The sequence below is a fragment of the Gorilla gorilla genome, chromosome 6, assembly GCF_029281585.2.
Source record: "Gorilla gorilla gorilla isolate KB3781 chromosome 6, NHGRI_mGorGor1-v2.1_pri, whole genome shotgun sequence".
Classification (NCBI taxonomy): Eukaryota; Metazoa; Chordata; class Mammalia; order Primates; family Hominidae; genus Gorilla; species Gorilla gorilla.
In genome coordinates this window covers 40404410-40419350 of record NC_073230.2, presented here as the reverse complement: position 1 = coordinate 40419350, position 14941 = coordinate 40404410, and the positions used below count along the sequence as shown (strand labels likewise).

General features: G+C 43.5%; 1 protein-coding gene across 2 annotated transcripts in view; it reads right to left on the bottom strand.

Annotated features, from left to right (window-relative positions):
• The window catches only part of FKBP9 (FKBP prolyl isomerase 9), a 48989-nt gene that overhangs the window by 16075 nt on the left and 17973 nt on the right, over nt 1–14941 (bottom strand). For both annotated transcript variants that reach the window (XM_031012980.3, XM_055347526.2), the window contains 3 exons: nt 14104–14249; nt 9913–10102; nt 1840–1985 (listed from right to left, as the gene is read on the bottom strand). In XM_031012980.3, coding sequence (XP_030868840.1) covers nt 1840–1985; nt 9913–10102; nt 14104–14249 — 482 coding nt within the window. The remainder of the gene's footprint in view (nt 1–1839; nt 1986–9912; nt 10103–14103; nt 14250–14941) is intronic.

Here is a 14941-nt window from a genome sequence, read left to right as displayed (position 1 = left end):
TGCTGCAGCAAAATACCACAAACTTGTTGGCTTAAAACAACGCAAACGGATTCCCCTAATTCTGGAAGGCAGAAGCATAAATTCAAGGTATTGTTAGGGATGTGTTCCTTTTGGAGGCTGCCGGGGAGAATGTGTTTCCATCTTTTCCAGCCTCTCGGGGCCACCTTCATTCCCTGACAGGGTCCTCCTTCTGTATCTTCTAAGTCAGCAGTTTAGCACTTTTTCCCCGGTCTGACCACCTGCCTCCCTTTTGCAAAGACTGTTGCAAGTATTTTGAGGCCACCTGGATAATCTAGGATACTATTCCTATCTCAAGATCCTTAATCAAATCTGTAAAGTCCCTTTTAATAAGGTAACAGGAGGCTAGGCATGGTGGCTCACACCTGTCATCCCAGCACTTCAGAAGGCCAAGGTGGGAGGATTGCTTGAGCTCAGGAGTTCCAGACAAGCCTGGGAAACATAGCAAGACCATGTCTGTCTTTACAAAAAAAAAAAAAAATTGCTTTTGAATTGCCGTGCATGGTAGCACACACATGTAGTCCTAGCTACTCAGGAGGCTGATGCAGGAGGATCACTTTAACACAGAAGCTGGAGGCTGCAGTGAGTTAGGAGCTTATCTTACCACTGCACTCCAGCCTGGGCAACAGAACAAGACTTTGTCTCAAAACAAAATAAAGTAAGGTAACATACTCACAGGTTCTGGGGATTAGAACATAGATACTTGGAGGGGCTGAATATTCTGCCTACCAGATTAAGATTAACAATATTTATTTCTGGCATGGCATGGCGCTCACATCTATAATCCCAGCACTTTGGGAAGCCAAGGTGGGCAGATCACTTGAGGCCAGGAGTTTGAGACTAGCCTGGCCAACATAGTGAAACCCCATCTCTACTGAAAATTTTAAAAAAAATTAGCCAGGCGTGGTGGCACATGCCTGTAGTCCCAGCTACTTGGGAGGCTAAGGCACGAGACTCACCTGAACCCAGAAGGCAGAGGTTGCAGTGAGCCAAGATCGTGCCACTGTACTCCAGCCTAGGTGACAGAATGAGACTCTATCTCAAAAAAAAAAAAAAGAAAAAAGGAAAAAAATATCTATTTCTGGGTAGCAGGATTTCTTTGCTTAACTGTATTTTCTTTTTCTAAAGTCAACATGTATGATTTGTGTAACTTTTAAAAGGAAGTGTGGTATGAGAGTGACAAAAATGTTCTAAAACAGGATTATAGTGATGGTGACATAACCCACTAAATGTTCTAAAAGTCACTAAATTGTATACTTAAATGGGTGAATTTTATAATATATAAAACAAAAACCAAAGAGGGGCTTTTGCACTTACTTTCAATGGTTCAGCCCAAAATAAATAAATAAATATAAAAAGAGATCAAATATAGCAAAATGTTAACAATTGGCAAAACAAAGTGGAATTCACCGTAACGTGCTTTCGACTTTGGTGTAGGATTTAACATTTTCAAAAGGTAAAGGAAAATGGGCAGAGAAACAAGGAGAAATAACAGGACAACTCTAGAAACTAAATCTATTTGGGGATTCCAGTCTTAAGCTGGACTTTAGCTTCAATATTCTGGCTCTCAAGAAGCTCTGTGCAGGGTGTGGTGGTGCGTGCCTGTAGTGCCAGCTACTCTGAAGGCTGAGGCAAGAGGATCACTTGAGGCCAAGAGTTCCAGGCCATAGTACACGATGATCACACACTACACTTTCCAGCCTGTTCGACAGAGGGAGACCCTATCTCAAAAAGAAAGAAGAAAAAGAAAAAGAAGCCCTGTTCCAAGCAATGTGGAAGCAGCCACAGCTAGTGAGGAAGGCAGGTGATGCTGATGCTCACCTCTTCCTTCCTCTCCATACCCCAGGTGAGGGGGGACCACAATCCTTCGCTTTTCTCCAATGCAAACACCAAGTAGACCTTCATCCATCCCAGGAATCACGTAGCCCTGCCCAATGTACGTGTCAAACGTGCGGTTCCGAGAGTAGCTAGAAAAGAAGAAAGGAAAGAAAGAGGTCATTCATGAGGGCCTCCACAGCAGCTGTGCAAATTAGTTGGGAAAGAGATGCAAAGGCACACAGAGGCCTCCAGACTCCGGAACAGCATAAACCACAGTATCTGACGACACAGCCAGGAAACATGCTCCCCTGGAAGGGTAAATAGGAACCCCCACACAGCATGTGAACAGTCACCTGTAGAGACATGCCATGTGGCCCTCCAGTTTCGTCGGGTTATGAATGCAGTGTGGGTTATGAGAAGCACCACACAGAAATGGAGCTAATGTAAATTGAACACTATACTTTCTTTTTCTGAGGCAAGGTCTCACTCTGTCACCCAGGCTGGTGTGCAGTGGCACCATCATAGACAGCTCACTGCAGCCTCAACCTCCCAGGCTCAAGCAATCCTCCCACCTCAGCCTCCCAAGTAGCTGAGACTACAAGCACATGCTACCACACCTAGCTAATAATTTTTTTTTTTTTTTTTTTTTGTAGAGATGGGGTCCCACTATGTTGCTCAGCCTGGTCTTGAGCTCCTGGATCAAGTGATCCTCCTGCCTCGGCCTCCCAAAGTGCTGGGTTGACAGGCATGAGCCACCGTGCCCAGCCTGTACACTCCATAACCATGTCAAGTTAATGAAAACAATCAAGCTCTCAACCAGCCTGGGCAACATGGCAAAACTCTGTCACTACAAAATTACAAAACTTAGCTGGATGTGGTGGCACACACCTATAGTCCCAGCTACTCAGGAGGCTGAAGTCAGAGGACTGCTTGTGCCAGAGAGGTTGAGGTTGCAGTGAGCCAAGATCACAACACTGCACTCCAGCCTGGGTGACAGAGTGAGACCCTGTCTTGAAAACAAAAGACAGAATCGAACATAGCCCTTATCAGAAACTATGAATGTGTCACAAGGATAATGTCTCCAATATCTAAAGAGAAAATATCTGCATATGTGGGACATGAATATTCTGTTTTTATTTTCTAATTACTTTTTAATTTTTTTTTTTTTTTTGAGACAGGGTCTTGCTCTGTCTCCCAGGCTGGAGTGAAGTGGTCTGGTCTCAGCTCACTGCAGCCTCAACCTCCTGGGCTCAAGTGATCCTTCCACCTCAGCCCCTCAAGTGGCTGGGGCTACAGCATGCAATACCATGCCTGGCTCATTTTTGTATTTTTAGTAGAGACGGGGTTTCACCACGTTGCCCAGGTTGGTCTCGAACTCCTGGGCTCAAGCGATCTGCCTGCCCTGGCCTCCGAAAGTGTGGAATTACAGGCCTGAGCCACAGCACCCAGCCTGACATGAAGATTCCGATCGCCAGGAAAGCAGCATACACACTGAGAGTAATGAATTCCGCACTCTCCACCACAGCCCGACAAAAGGCCCCCACTATCACCCCTGCTCACCCCGCCACCCTGGTGAATACTTAGGTTTCCCAAGTGCTCCTGGCAGGAGCCCCAAGTCCACTCAGTGGAGAGATCCAGCCTGTGTGTAAACTGCCGAGTGAGTCTAGTACCATGAGTTTGGTAAAAAGAGGAATCAATTCCCCACAGCATAATGATTCCAGAATAAAATAATAAAACTTCATATGCCACAAGTCCACTATCAAACTGGACCACATGACCTGCACCCCTTCCCCACACCACCTGGTGCCGATGAGGCAGAAAGCCTGTCCTGAAAGAGCCAATTGGTCCTGCCATTCCCTCACCTCAAAGCCAGGGCATGATGCCCCGGAGAAGAGGGACCGCCGAGCGGGGCCAGGCCGATACACAGGCAGAGCTGTGGGGGTTCTCCCTTCTCAATACCCCTCAGAGACCACAAAGTCATGGGTCACGAAGAAAGAATCACAACAGATGTCTCTCCTCACCCAGGAAGCAGGAGATTGTCCACATAAACCCCCAGACGAGGCTGTGAGTCCCCCTTCCCACCCACTGAGAACAGCACCCCACGCTGAGCAGCTCCAAGCCTCCTCCTGGTGCACTGGCCAGGAAGGCCTGGAGGGGAACACAGCAGGGAAGAGGAGGACCGTGTCGGCTCCCAGCATCCTTCAGCCAGAGCAGGGCTCACCCTCCCGAGTTTCCCACCTGCAGGACCCTGGGGATCACCAGCAATGTGCAGCCACTGCCAGACATTCAGGGAAGAGAAGGATACCCACGTGGTGGGCTCCCGACAAAGGGACACCAAGTAGTGAGAGAGATGGCAGGTACCCACAGCGGGGATTGCTGCCCACTGGAATAGTTGCAAAGATTCCATGGCAGAGGGGAGATAGCAGACACCGAAGGCTGTGGGATCTGCCTAAGGGAAGAGCAATGGTCTGGCAGCAAGGGCCAAGCTGAGAGGCAGGATATTAAGAGCCTCAGAAGGAGAGACGGAGTGGCGGGGTGGGCTTGAATTGTAGTGAATGCTGAATAAAAGTTAAAGACAAGTAAATGCAAAACCATCCTGTTCCCCAATGGAAAAGCAAAGTCGTCAGTCCTCCCCTAAACTAACTTATAAGTTCTTTTATCTTTTCTTTTTTTTGAGACACAGTCTCACTCTGTCGCTGAGGCTGGAGTGCAATGGTAAGATCTCGGCTCACTGCAACCTCCGTCTCCCGGGTTCAAGCGATTCTCCTGCCTCAGCCTCCCAAGTAGTTCGGATTACAGGCATGCACCACCACACTCAGCTCATTTTTGTATTTTTGGTAGAGACGGGGTTTCACCATGTTGGCCAGGCTGGTCTTGAACTCCTGTCTTCAAGTGATCCACCTGCCTCGGCCTCCCAAAGTGCTGGGATTACAGGTGTAAGCCATCGTGCCTGGCCTAAGCCACCACGGCTGGCCCAAATTAACTTACAAATTTTAAAGCAATTCCAATCAAAATTGCTCAGTAATGTTAAAATTCATCTGAAAAAAGACATAATTAAGAATGCTGTTTTTAAGGTGCAGTATATAGCAAGCTATCATTCTTGTAAAAAATTAAGAAGGAAATATATACATATATGTACTTCATTATATATGTATGCAACACCTATGAAATTAATAAGACTGGGCCAGGGGCAGTGGGTTACACCTGTAATCCCAGCACTTTGGGAGGCCGAGGTGGGTGATCACTTGAGGTCAGGAGTTCGTGACCAGCCCGGCCCAACATGTTGAAACCCTATCTCTACTAAAAATACTAAAAAAATTAGCCGGGCCTGGTGGCATGTGCCTGTAATCCCAGCTACTCGGGAGGCTGAGGGCAGGAGAATCGCTTGAACCTGGGAGGCAGAGGTTGCAGTGAGCCGAGATCGTACCATTGCACTCCAGCCTGGGCAAAGAAGCAAGGCTCCGTCTCAAAAAAAAAAAAAAAAGAAAGAAAGAAAAAGAAATTAGTAACACTGGTTCCCTATGAAGAGGGGAGGTGGGACAAGGATAGGAGGGAAATTTGTCATTGTATACCTTTTCATACTTCCAGGGTTTTAAATCATGTTAATGCATCACTTAGTAGAAAAAAAAGTTATTTTTTAAAAAAGAAAAAGAATGCCCTCTACTATACAAATTAAAAAGCTAACACTAGTTAATCATAGTTAAAGGTGTGATGCTGCCCTAGGAATAGATAGAAGGTAAAGGATAAAAATTCTACACAAAGACTCAAAAGTACATATAAGAATTTAGTTCATAACAAAAATCACCTTTTAGAGCAGTGAGGAAATGATAGAGTCATTCATGACGGATGTTGGAAAAACTAGCTAACCATCTGGAAAAAAATAAAGTTAAATCCTTCCTGTCACAGTGATACCACAATAAATTCCAGATGGATTAAAGACTTAAATATGAAAGCATTTATGAGCATAGAGAGAAACTGCAGAACGTTGTTAACACTGGCTATCTCATGGTAGTGAGAATGGAAGGGGCTGACAGGAAATTTACATTTTCTGCTATACATTTTTGCATTGTTTCCATTATGCAATTAGGACATATTACCTCTGGCCTGACGCGGTGGCTCATGCCTGTAATCCCAGCACTTTGAGAGGCCCAGACGAGTGGATCACTTGAGGCCGGGAGTTTGATACCAGCCAGGCCGACATGGTGAAACCTCATCTCTACTAAAAATACAAAAAAATGAGTCGGGCAAATTTTTTTGCATCACTACAGGTGATGGTGCACACCTGTAGTCCCAGCTACTCTGGAGGCTGAGGCAGAAGAATTGGTTGAACCTGGGAGGTGGAGGTTGCAGTGGGCTGCAATCACATCACTGCACTCCAGCCTGGGCAGCAGAGTGAGACTCTGTCTCAAAAAAAAAAGAACATATTACTTTTGAAAATAAAAATTCTAATAAAGAATATCTTAAAGAATAGAAAAAAAAACCATTAAAAGGCTTGAGGGAAATACAGGCAAACATTTATATACTCTAGGAAGAGGACAGACTTTGTAACAAGTCACCAAAGACAGGAACCATAATGAGGAAGTCTAATGTATTTAACAACATAAAAGGTTTACAGTTAAATGGGCCAAAAATCAACATAACCAAAATTAACAAACAAATAAATTGAGGAAAATGTTTTTAATAATATGCAGCCATAAAATAATTAATATTTTTAATGTGTAGAGCTCTTCAAATCAACAAGAAACAGACATATGCCAACGCCCTAAATAGAAAAATAGGCAAAGGACCTGAACAGGTAGTACACAAAAGAAAGTACTCAAATAAACACCCAAAGGAATTTCAATCCCAATAGCAATAGAAAATTCAGATTAAAACCACAGGTATCATTGTTTTCTCCTATAAATTAGCCAAGATTATTTTTAAATGATACCCAGTGTTACTGAATTTGTAGGGAATGGGATACTCTTAAACTGTGATGCTGAGTAAAACCTTCCTTGAGGGCAACTTGGTAGTATGTATCAAAAGGTATAAAAATACACATAACCACTGGGCGCAGTGGCTCATGCCTGTAATCCCAGCACTGTGGGAGGCCGAGGCGGGCAGATGACTTGAGGTCAGGAGTTTGACACCAGCCTGGCCAACATGGCAAAACCCTGTCTCTATCAAAAATACAAAAATTAGCCTGGTGTGGTGACAGGCGCCTGTAATCCTAGCTACTCGGGAGGCTGAGGCAGGAGAATCACCTGAACCCAGCAGGTGGAGGTTGCAGTGAGCCGAGGTCACACCACTGCACTCCAGCCTGGGTGACAAAGCAAGATATTGTCTCAAAAAAAAAGGCAGGGTGCAGTGGCTCACACTTATAATCTCAACACTTTGGGAGGCCGAGGTAGGCAGATCACCTGAGGTCAGGAGTTCAAGGCCAGCCTGGCCAATATGATGAAACCCCTATCTCTACTAAAAATACAAAATTAGCTGGGAGTGGTGGCTCATGCCTGTAATCCTAGCTACTTAGGAGGCTGAGACACGAGAATCGCTTGAACCCACGAGATGGAGGTTGCAGTGTGCTGAGATCACGCCATTGCACTCCAGCCTGGGCAAGAAGAGCGAAACTCCGTCTCAAAACACACACACACACACACACACACATAACCTTTGACCCAGAGATTCTTCTAGCGATGTATCCCAGGGAAACAATTAATCATATATTTTAAGATTTCCCTACAAAAATAATTACTGCAGCCTTAAGTGTCAAAATACAGGAAACATACAGGACAAACAACAAGGATTGATTACCTAAATATAGGCAAATCTATACAATGAAATATATGCAGCTGTTAGAATGGGCTAGATCCCACTGTACTAAAATGGAAAGCTCTTGAAACCTAAGAAAACTGTGGTTCCATTACATGAACAGAAATCTGGTGTACACAGAAAAGTGGTCTTTCAATTGGAAATATAATTCCAGGGAATAAAGAACAGAACCACACTGGAATGTAACAAAGAATAATACACATATGCACTAAATGATTTTTTTTGGTAACAGAAAAAGATAAAAACAACTCAAATATTCATCAATAGGGGAATGGTTATCTAAATACAATATACTCACCCAATGGGACACCATGTAGATGTAAAAAATAAAGGATTTCTCTCTATGTATTAGTATGGAAAAATCCCAGAGTAACAAAAATCAAGGAGAACACCACCTTGTTCCCTAGTAATACTATATTCTGAAATCCATATAATTTAAAGAGAAGAAAATAACATTTGTGTTTGCTTATATTTGCATTTTTAAAAATCCACACATTAGGCTGGGCGCAGTGGCTCACGACTATAATCCCAGCACTTTGGGAGGCTGCGCTGGGTGGATCACCTGAGGTCAGGAGTTCGAGACCAGCCTGGCCAATATGGTGAAACCCCGTTTCTACTAAAAATACAAAAATTAGCCAGGCGTGGTGGTGTGTGCCTGTAACCCCAGCTACTTGGGAGGCTGAGGCAGGGGAATCACTTGAACCTGGGAGGTGGAGGTTGCAGTGAGCTGAGATTGTGCCACTGCACTGCACTGCAGCCTGGGTGACAGAGTGAGACTCTGCCTCAAAAAAAAAAAAAAAATCCAGACATTGGAAAAATTAAAAATAGAAACCAATAAAGATGATTAACTCTATGGGGTAGGGGAGACAGGGAGGTTAGGCAGACAGGAACAGGTATACAACATATCTTTTCTTTTTTTTTTTTTTGAGACAGAGTCTCGCTCTGTTGCCCAGGCTGGAGTGCAGTGGTGTGATCTCAGCTCACTGCAACCTCCACCTCCTGGGTTCAAGTCATTCTCCTGACTCAGCCTCCTGAGTAGCTGGGATTACAGGCACCCGCCAGTGCACACCTGGCTAATTTACAACATATCTTAATGCATACTTTGTTTTGGTTTTGAGCTATGTAACTATTACTCTTTTCCAAAAAATTTAAATGACAAATTTAAAAGAGATCCTAGGAACAAGAATGAATTATTCAAATGAAATAATGCCATATACAAATTCTTCTGTAATGGTTTTGGATGACTACATTAACTAGAAGTCTATCACCTCAGAGACGGGGAGGTTGCTGTCACTACTTGTTTGCTCTACTGGAAGCTAAAGGAGTAGTTTCAAACAACACATGCCACTAGAATGAGCAAAACAGGCCAAACACAAGCCATCTCTACAATTGCAGGCCATGCCTGATAAACAAAACAAAACTTTGAACAACAAAAGAGGCCAGTAATTAGCCTCTATGGCACCCAGCATCCAGAAGGGAGCTGAATGCATCCAACCAGTGCCGTCCAGCTGATCAGCCTCTGAAATTTGTAAAGCACTGTGACACATACCTTATCTCTTTAATCTAACCACCTACTTGACAAAGTTGCTGGAATAGGGAAAAATGAAGTCCAAGGCAGTCAAACACTATCCAAAGTCATACAGCTAGTGCACCACAGACAAGGGCTAGAGCCCAGCTCTCTTGGCATTAAGCCCATTCTCTGCCCACTGTACCTCCTTGACATCACTTCTGGCCACTCCTCATCTTGGGCCCCATAATGAGGTTTATAACTGGATAGCTAAGCACAGTATAGGGGGATGGTGGGAGTCGAGGGTGAGTCTCTCCTGTCTTCCTGCAGAACCATCTAAAACAGCCCCCAAGAAAGAAGTGGTTACAAGAGCCTATGAAGAAACTTAAGCCCATCTCTACAAAAAATAAAACATTAGCCAAGCATGGTGGCACACCCCTATCGTCCTAGCTACTAAGGAGGCTGAGATGAGAGAATTGCTTGAGCCCAGGAGTTCAAGGCTGCAGAAAGCCACAATCATGCAGCTGCACTGCACTCCAGACTGGATAACAGAACGGGACCCTGTCTCAAAAAAAAAGAAAGAAAGGAAGGAAGAAAGGGAGGAAAGAACTAAGTATCAGAAAACAGAAACCTGTATTAGAGATGAAAATGCCAACTACAAATCAGCAGGCACAGAGTATTTAAGTCATGGTCCAGCCAATGGCAGACTTTATTTAATACAATGTTCTGGCAATTGAAGACTTTAATCATTTCCTTACCTGGAATCAAAGAGGGTGCCATCCAGAAGCGTGCCATTGTAATGATACCTGAGAAAGTCCCCACTTTGACTTATCCGCTCACAGTTTTCAGGTACTACCTTGTTCTCAATGGAAATGCTGTCCTTGGGGTTATGGAGGTCCAATAATGCAACATCAAACACCAGAGATGCCTGACCGGGAATGTCTTTCCCTAGAATGGAATGGGAGAAGATGATTAAATGGGACACAGGATTTAGGAAGTACTTTACAACTCAACAGGCTTGGGGTTGGTGTTATTCATTTCTTGAGGTTTTGAAGCCAAGGAAACAAATGTTCTTCCAGGTCTTGAATGGGCCCCCATGGTGTCCAACCATGGGCTGATGGTATAATCTAAAACCTGACTTAGCAAAAGGAGAAAATTGGTATTAATGACATAAGAGACTACCATGACCATATTTTCTGGACTCATGCTGGAAAATCAAGGCTCTATGTAGGTGGGCAGGCACCCACAGGCAAACCCAAATACATACCTCTGTGGGTTTCTGTTTGTGAATAAATGCAAACCACAGACATTTAAAGGAGAAAATTCCAAATCTCTGGTCTGGTTCTGGAGAACTGTACACAGACTTGTTCTTTGAAACGAACGGCCAATTTTTTAGAGGCAAAAAGTAAAACTCAATGTTTTAAGTATATCCAAAGCAAGATATAAATAAGATGAAAGCAGAATAACAGAGAAAAAAATGGCACCCACAATCCAAAATATAAATAAATAGTCCTCAAATCACTTCTATCTCACTTCTGGGTAGTACTGCTTCTCTTGGATGTTCCTGCCAGTGGGAATATTTTGAATATCTGCAAAATGAAATCCACATGAAGAGATTACAGGACACTAGTTCTTCCTGCAAAGATCAACATCAACCAATAAATAACTCAAAATCCAGTAATTTGGGATAGTAGAAAGTTAACCAACAAACCAATCCCTCAGTTTTACTTGCCATTTGTTATATCATGCAAAGGAGTAGGCCCAGACAAGCAAACCAGATGCCGCCAAGCCTGAGCTCCTTCCACTGGCCTTTGGCAAAGCCCACCCTGCATCTCCTTCCCCTCCAAGGAATGATGAAATCTGCTGAAAGCCGGCTGCTGAGTCAGCCCCTGGAATGCAAGGTGTGGTCAATCCCTAAATCGCATGCGTGGGAGATAGAATATTAATCTTTTGTGCCTTACTGTATCTTTTCATTTAAGAGAAAAATGAAAGCCTTAAAAGTAACCATGGGGTTTAAATTTTTCTTTTCTTTTTTTTTCTTTTTTTTTTTTTGAGATGGAGTCTCACTCTGTTGCCCAGGCTGGAGTGTAATAGCTCAATCTTGGCTCACTGCAACCTTCGCCTCCTGGGTTCAAGCGATTCTCCTGCCTCAGTTTCCCGAGTAGCTGGGATTACAGGCACCTGCCACCACGCCTGGCTAAATTTTGTATTTTTAGTAGAGACGGGGTTTCCCCATGCTGGCCAGGCTGGTCTTGAACTCCCGACCTCAGGTGATCCACCCAAATCAGCCTCCCAAAGTGCTGGGATTACAGGCGGCAGCCACTGCGCCCGGCCTGGGGTTTCAATTTTTCTAGCATTAATGTGTACTAAATGAATAATGTTTTCTATAGCAACTTTGCAGAGATATAATTCACATACCATACAGTTCACCCATTTAAAGTTACACTTGGATAGCCGAGCACAGTATTCAAGTATAAAGTATTCAAAAATAACTACTCTAAATAAGCTATTATTTATTTAAAGTAAATAAATAATATTTCTCATATTAGGCTCACATCTGGTTTTGTTATGTGGCTGATCAAAAGGATCTGGGAGCCAATGTGAATGAACTTCTTGGGGCCAAGGACAAGACCATTTGAACATCAATAAGAAAACAGTAACTGCCAGGCACAGTGGCTCCCACCCGTAATCCCAGCGCTTTGGGAGGCTGAGGTGGGAGGATCGCTTGAGTCCAGGATTTCAAGGTAAGCCTGGGTAACGTAGCGAGACACTGTCTCTAAAAAAACTTTTTTAACTAGCCAAGCATGGTGGCACACGCCTGTACTCCTAACTATTCGGGAGGCTGAGGCAGGAGGATCACCCAGGAGTTTGAGGTTACAGTGAGCTATGATGGTGTCACTCCAGTCTGGGTGACAGAGTGAGACCCTGTCTCTAAAAATAATAATAACAGTATCTTATATCTCAGTGGGGGGGGAAGAATTAAGACATATTTATGGCACTGCTTTAAACTTTATTTTTCTTTTAGTAGGGAATTCCACCCCTAATACTCTGTTTAAGAAACCATCTGCAGATCCCCAGCATGTAAAATATATAAAAGTGGGCCAGGCACAGTGGTAAACACCTGTAATCCCAGCACTTTGGGAGGCCGAGGCGGATGGATGGCTTGACCTCAGCAGTTTGAGACAAGTCTGGCCAACATGGCGAAATGCTGTCTCTACTAAAAATACAAAAATTTGCCAGGCATGGTTGCATACGCCTGTAGTCCAAGCTACCCAGGAGGCTGAGGCAGGAGAATCTCTTGAACCCAGGAGATAGAGGTTGCAGTGAGCCGAGATCGCACCACTGCACTCCAGCCTGGGCAACAGAGTGAGACTCTGTCTCAAAAAAAAAAAAAAAGTGTATATATATATGAGTATATATATATGAGTGTATATATATATATGAGTATATATATATGAGTGTATATATATATGAGTATATATATATGAGTGTATATATATATACGAGCGTGTGTATATATATATATGAGTATATATATATATGAGTGTATATATATATGAGTATATATATATGAGTGTATATATATATATATATGAGTGTATATATATATATATATATATATATATGAGTATATATATATGGAGGTAGAAAGGAGAGAAGGCTGATCCCCATCACCTCAGGCTCCCTTCTCCTCCTGCTCCGCTCCACAGAGGCAGGAAAAAATGTTGAAAACATATTGGCTATTGTAAGTTGGCTATCACTATCAGTAAACTTCTTAAGAAGCATCATGTTCTCATTTATATCCTTAACTACAAAATCATGTGCTGCACAATGAAGTTTTGGTCAACAACAGACCACATATATGAGAGTGGTCCCATGAGATTATCATATCATGTCTTTACTGTACCTTTTCTATGTTTAGATACACAAATTCTTACCATTGTGTTACAGTAGCTCACAGGATTCAGTACAGATGCTGTGCAGGTTTGCAGCCTAGAGGAAACAGGTTACACCACACAGCCTAAGTGTGCAGCAGGCTGTAGCACCTAGGATTGTGTAAGTGCACTCTATGGCATTTGCACAACAATGCAATTGCCTAATGATGCCTTTCTCAGAACATATCCCCATTATGAATCAACACATCACTGTAGCCATCTGCTGTTTAAATGCCTACAGGTCTCTATGTTGTGCCAGCATGTCAATATGACTAAACGCACCTGAAATTCAAACATGAGTACCTGAGACATTCCATTTATCAGTCAATATTATGTGTTTTCCTTCACAGTAAAACTACAAACAGGACACTAGTTGTAATTAATGTTTTCTAACATTACACTTTGCTTTTGTCCATATGGAGTTAATGCCATAGGTAAAACTCATTGTAGAGGTGCAAACGGGGAAATCTGGCAATTCTGACATTGTATGGCTAAATTTCTACCTGGATATGTGCAACTTTTATAGTGTCTAATTCAAGTCTCATTTCACAAATGTTAAAGCCAGAGAGGTTGGTGGCCAAGGCCATGGCAGGTACAACAGGGGCAGAGGGGGTTACTTATGAATGCCAATGACTATAAGTAAGTGGAAATTTCTGCAACTCAATCATCAGACAGCAGACAATCCAGACTAGCACTGTCAAATAGAACTTTCTGAGTGATGGAAATGATCTGGGTCTGTATCTGCACTGTCCACTATGGTGGTCCTCAGCAACGTGAGGCTATTGGGTACCTAAAATGTAGCAGTGTGACCAAGGAACTGAATTTTAAATTTTAGCTAATTTTAACTTGTTTCCATTTCAATATAAATAGCCACATGTAGCTAGTGGTTACCATATTGGCCAGCGTAGGTCTAGACCGAAAGGTCTAGTGAGTTTCATGTGGTGACAACTGAATTAACCACTGCAATAAAAATAAGGGTAGGAGAGAGTGGCTCCAAGAGGGAGAAGGACTTACCATCTCCATCCTCTCCATAGGCCAGAAAAGGAGGAATGGTGATGATGCGCTTCTCACCCACACACATCCCCAGCAGCCCTTTATCCATTCCAGGAATCAGCCAGCCAATTCCCACATACGTGTCATATGTTTTCATGCGATTGTGACTGAAAGGTAATGAGAAAGGGAAAAAGTTCCACACCATGAGGATATTTCCAACTCATCTCTCCGTACGGTTTTTCTTACCCAAATATCAGCTAAACGATGATCCCATACCCATCCTAGAGATAGACATTTATGGATCTTTGCCCCCAAACACAGGGCAGATGTCCTCAAGTTTAGAAAGAAATAAAAAGCATGCATTTATACTAATGATAGACAAAAACAGGCCAGCTATTCCACTAATCAAACACGCTCTAATGAGAAGAAATTGCGAAGGGTTCCCTGATCTCCCGTGTAGCCCCATGCCTCTCCATAGCTTCACATACATTCATCTTTTCCCTCTTGCTTCCATGGGAAAACTATAAAAAGGAACCAAAACGTGCATAAGCCTCCTTAGAAATAGAGACTTACACGGCCGGGTGCAGTGGCTCACGCCTGTAATCCCAGCACTTTGGGAGGCCAAGGCAGGCAGATCATGAGGTCAGGAGATCGAGAACACCCTGGCTAATACGCTGAAACCCCGTCTCTACTAAAAATCCAAAAAATTAGCTTGGCGTGGTGGCATGCGCCTGTAGTCCCAGCTACTTGGGAGGCTGAGACAGGAGAATCGCTTGAACCCAGGAGGCAGAGGTTGCAGTGAGCCAAGATCGTGCCACTGTACTCCAGCCTGGGTGACGGGGCGAGAATCCATCTCAAA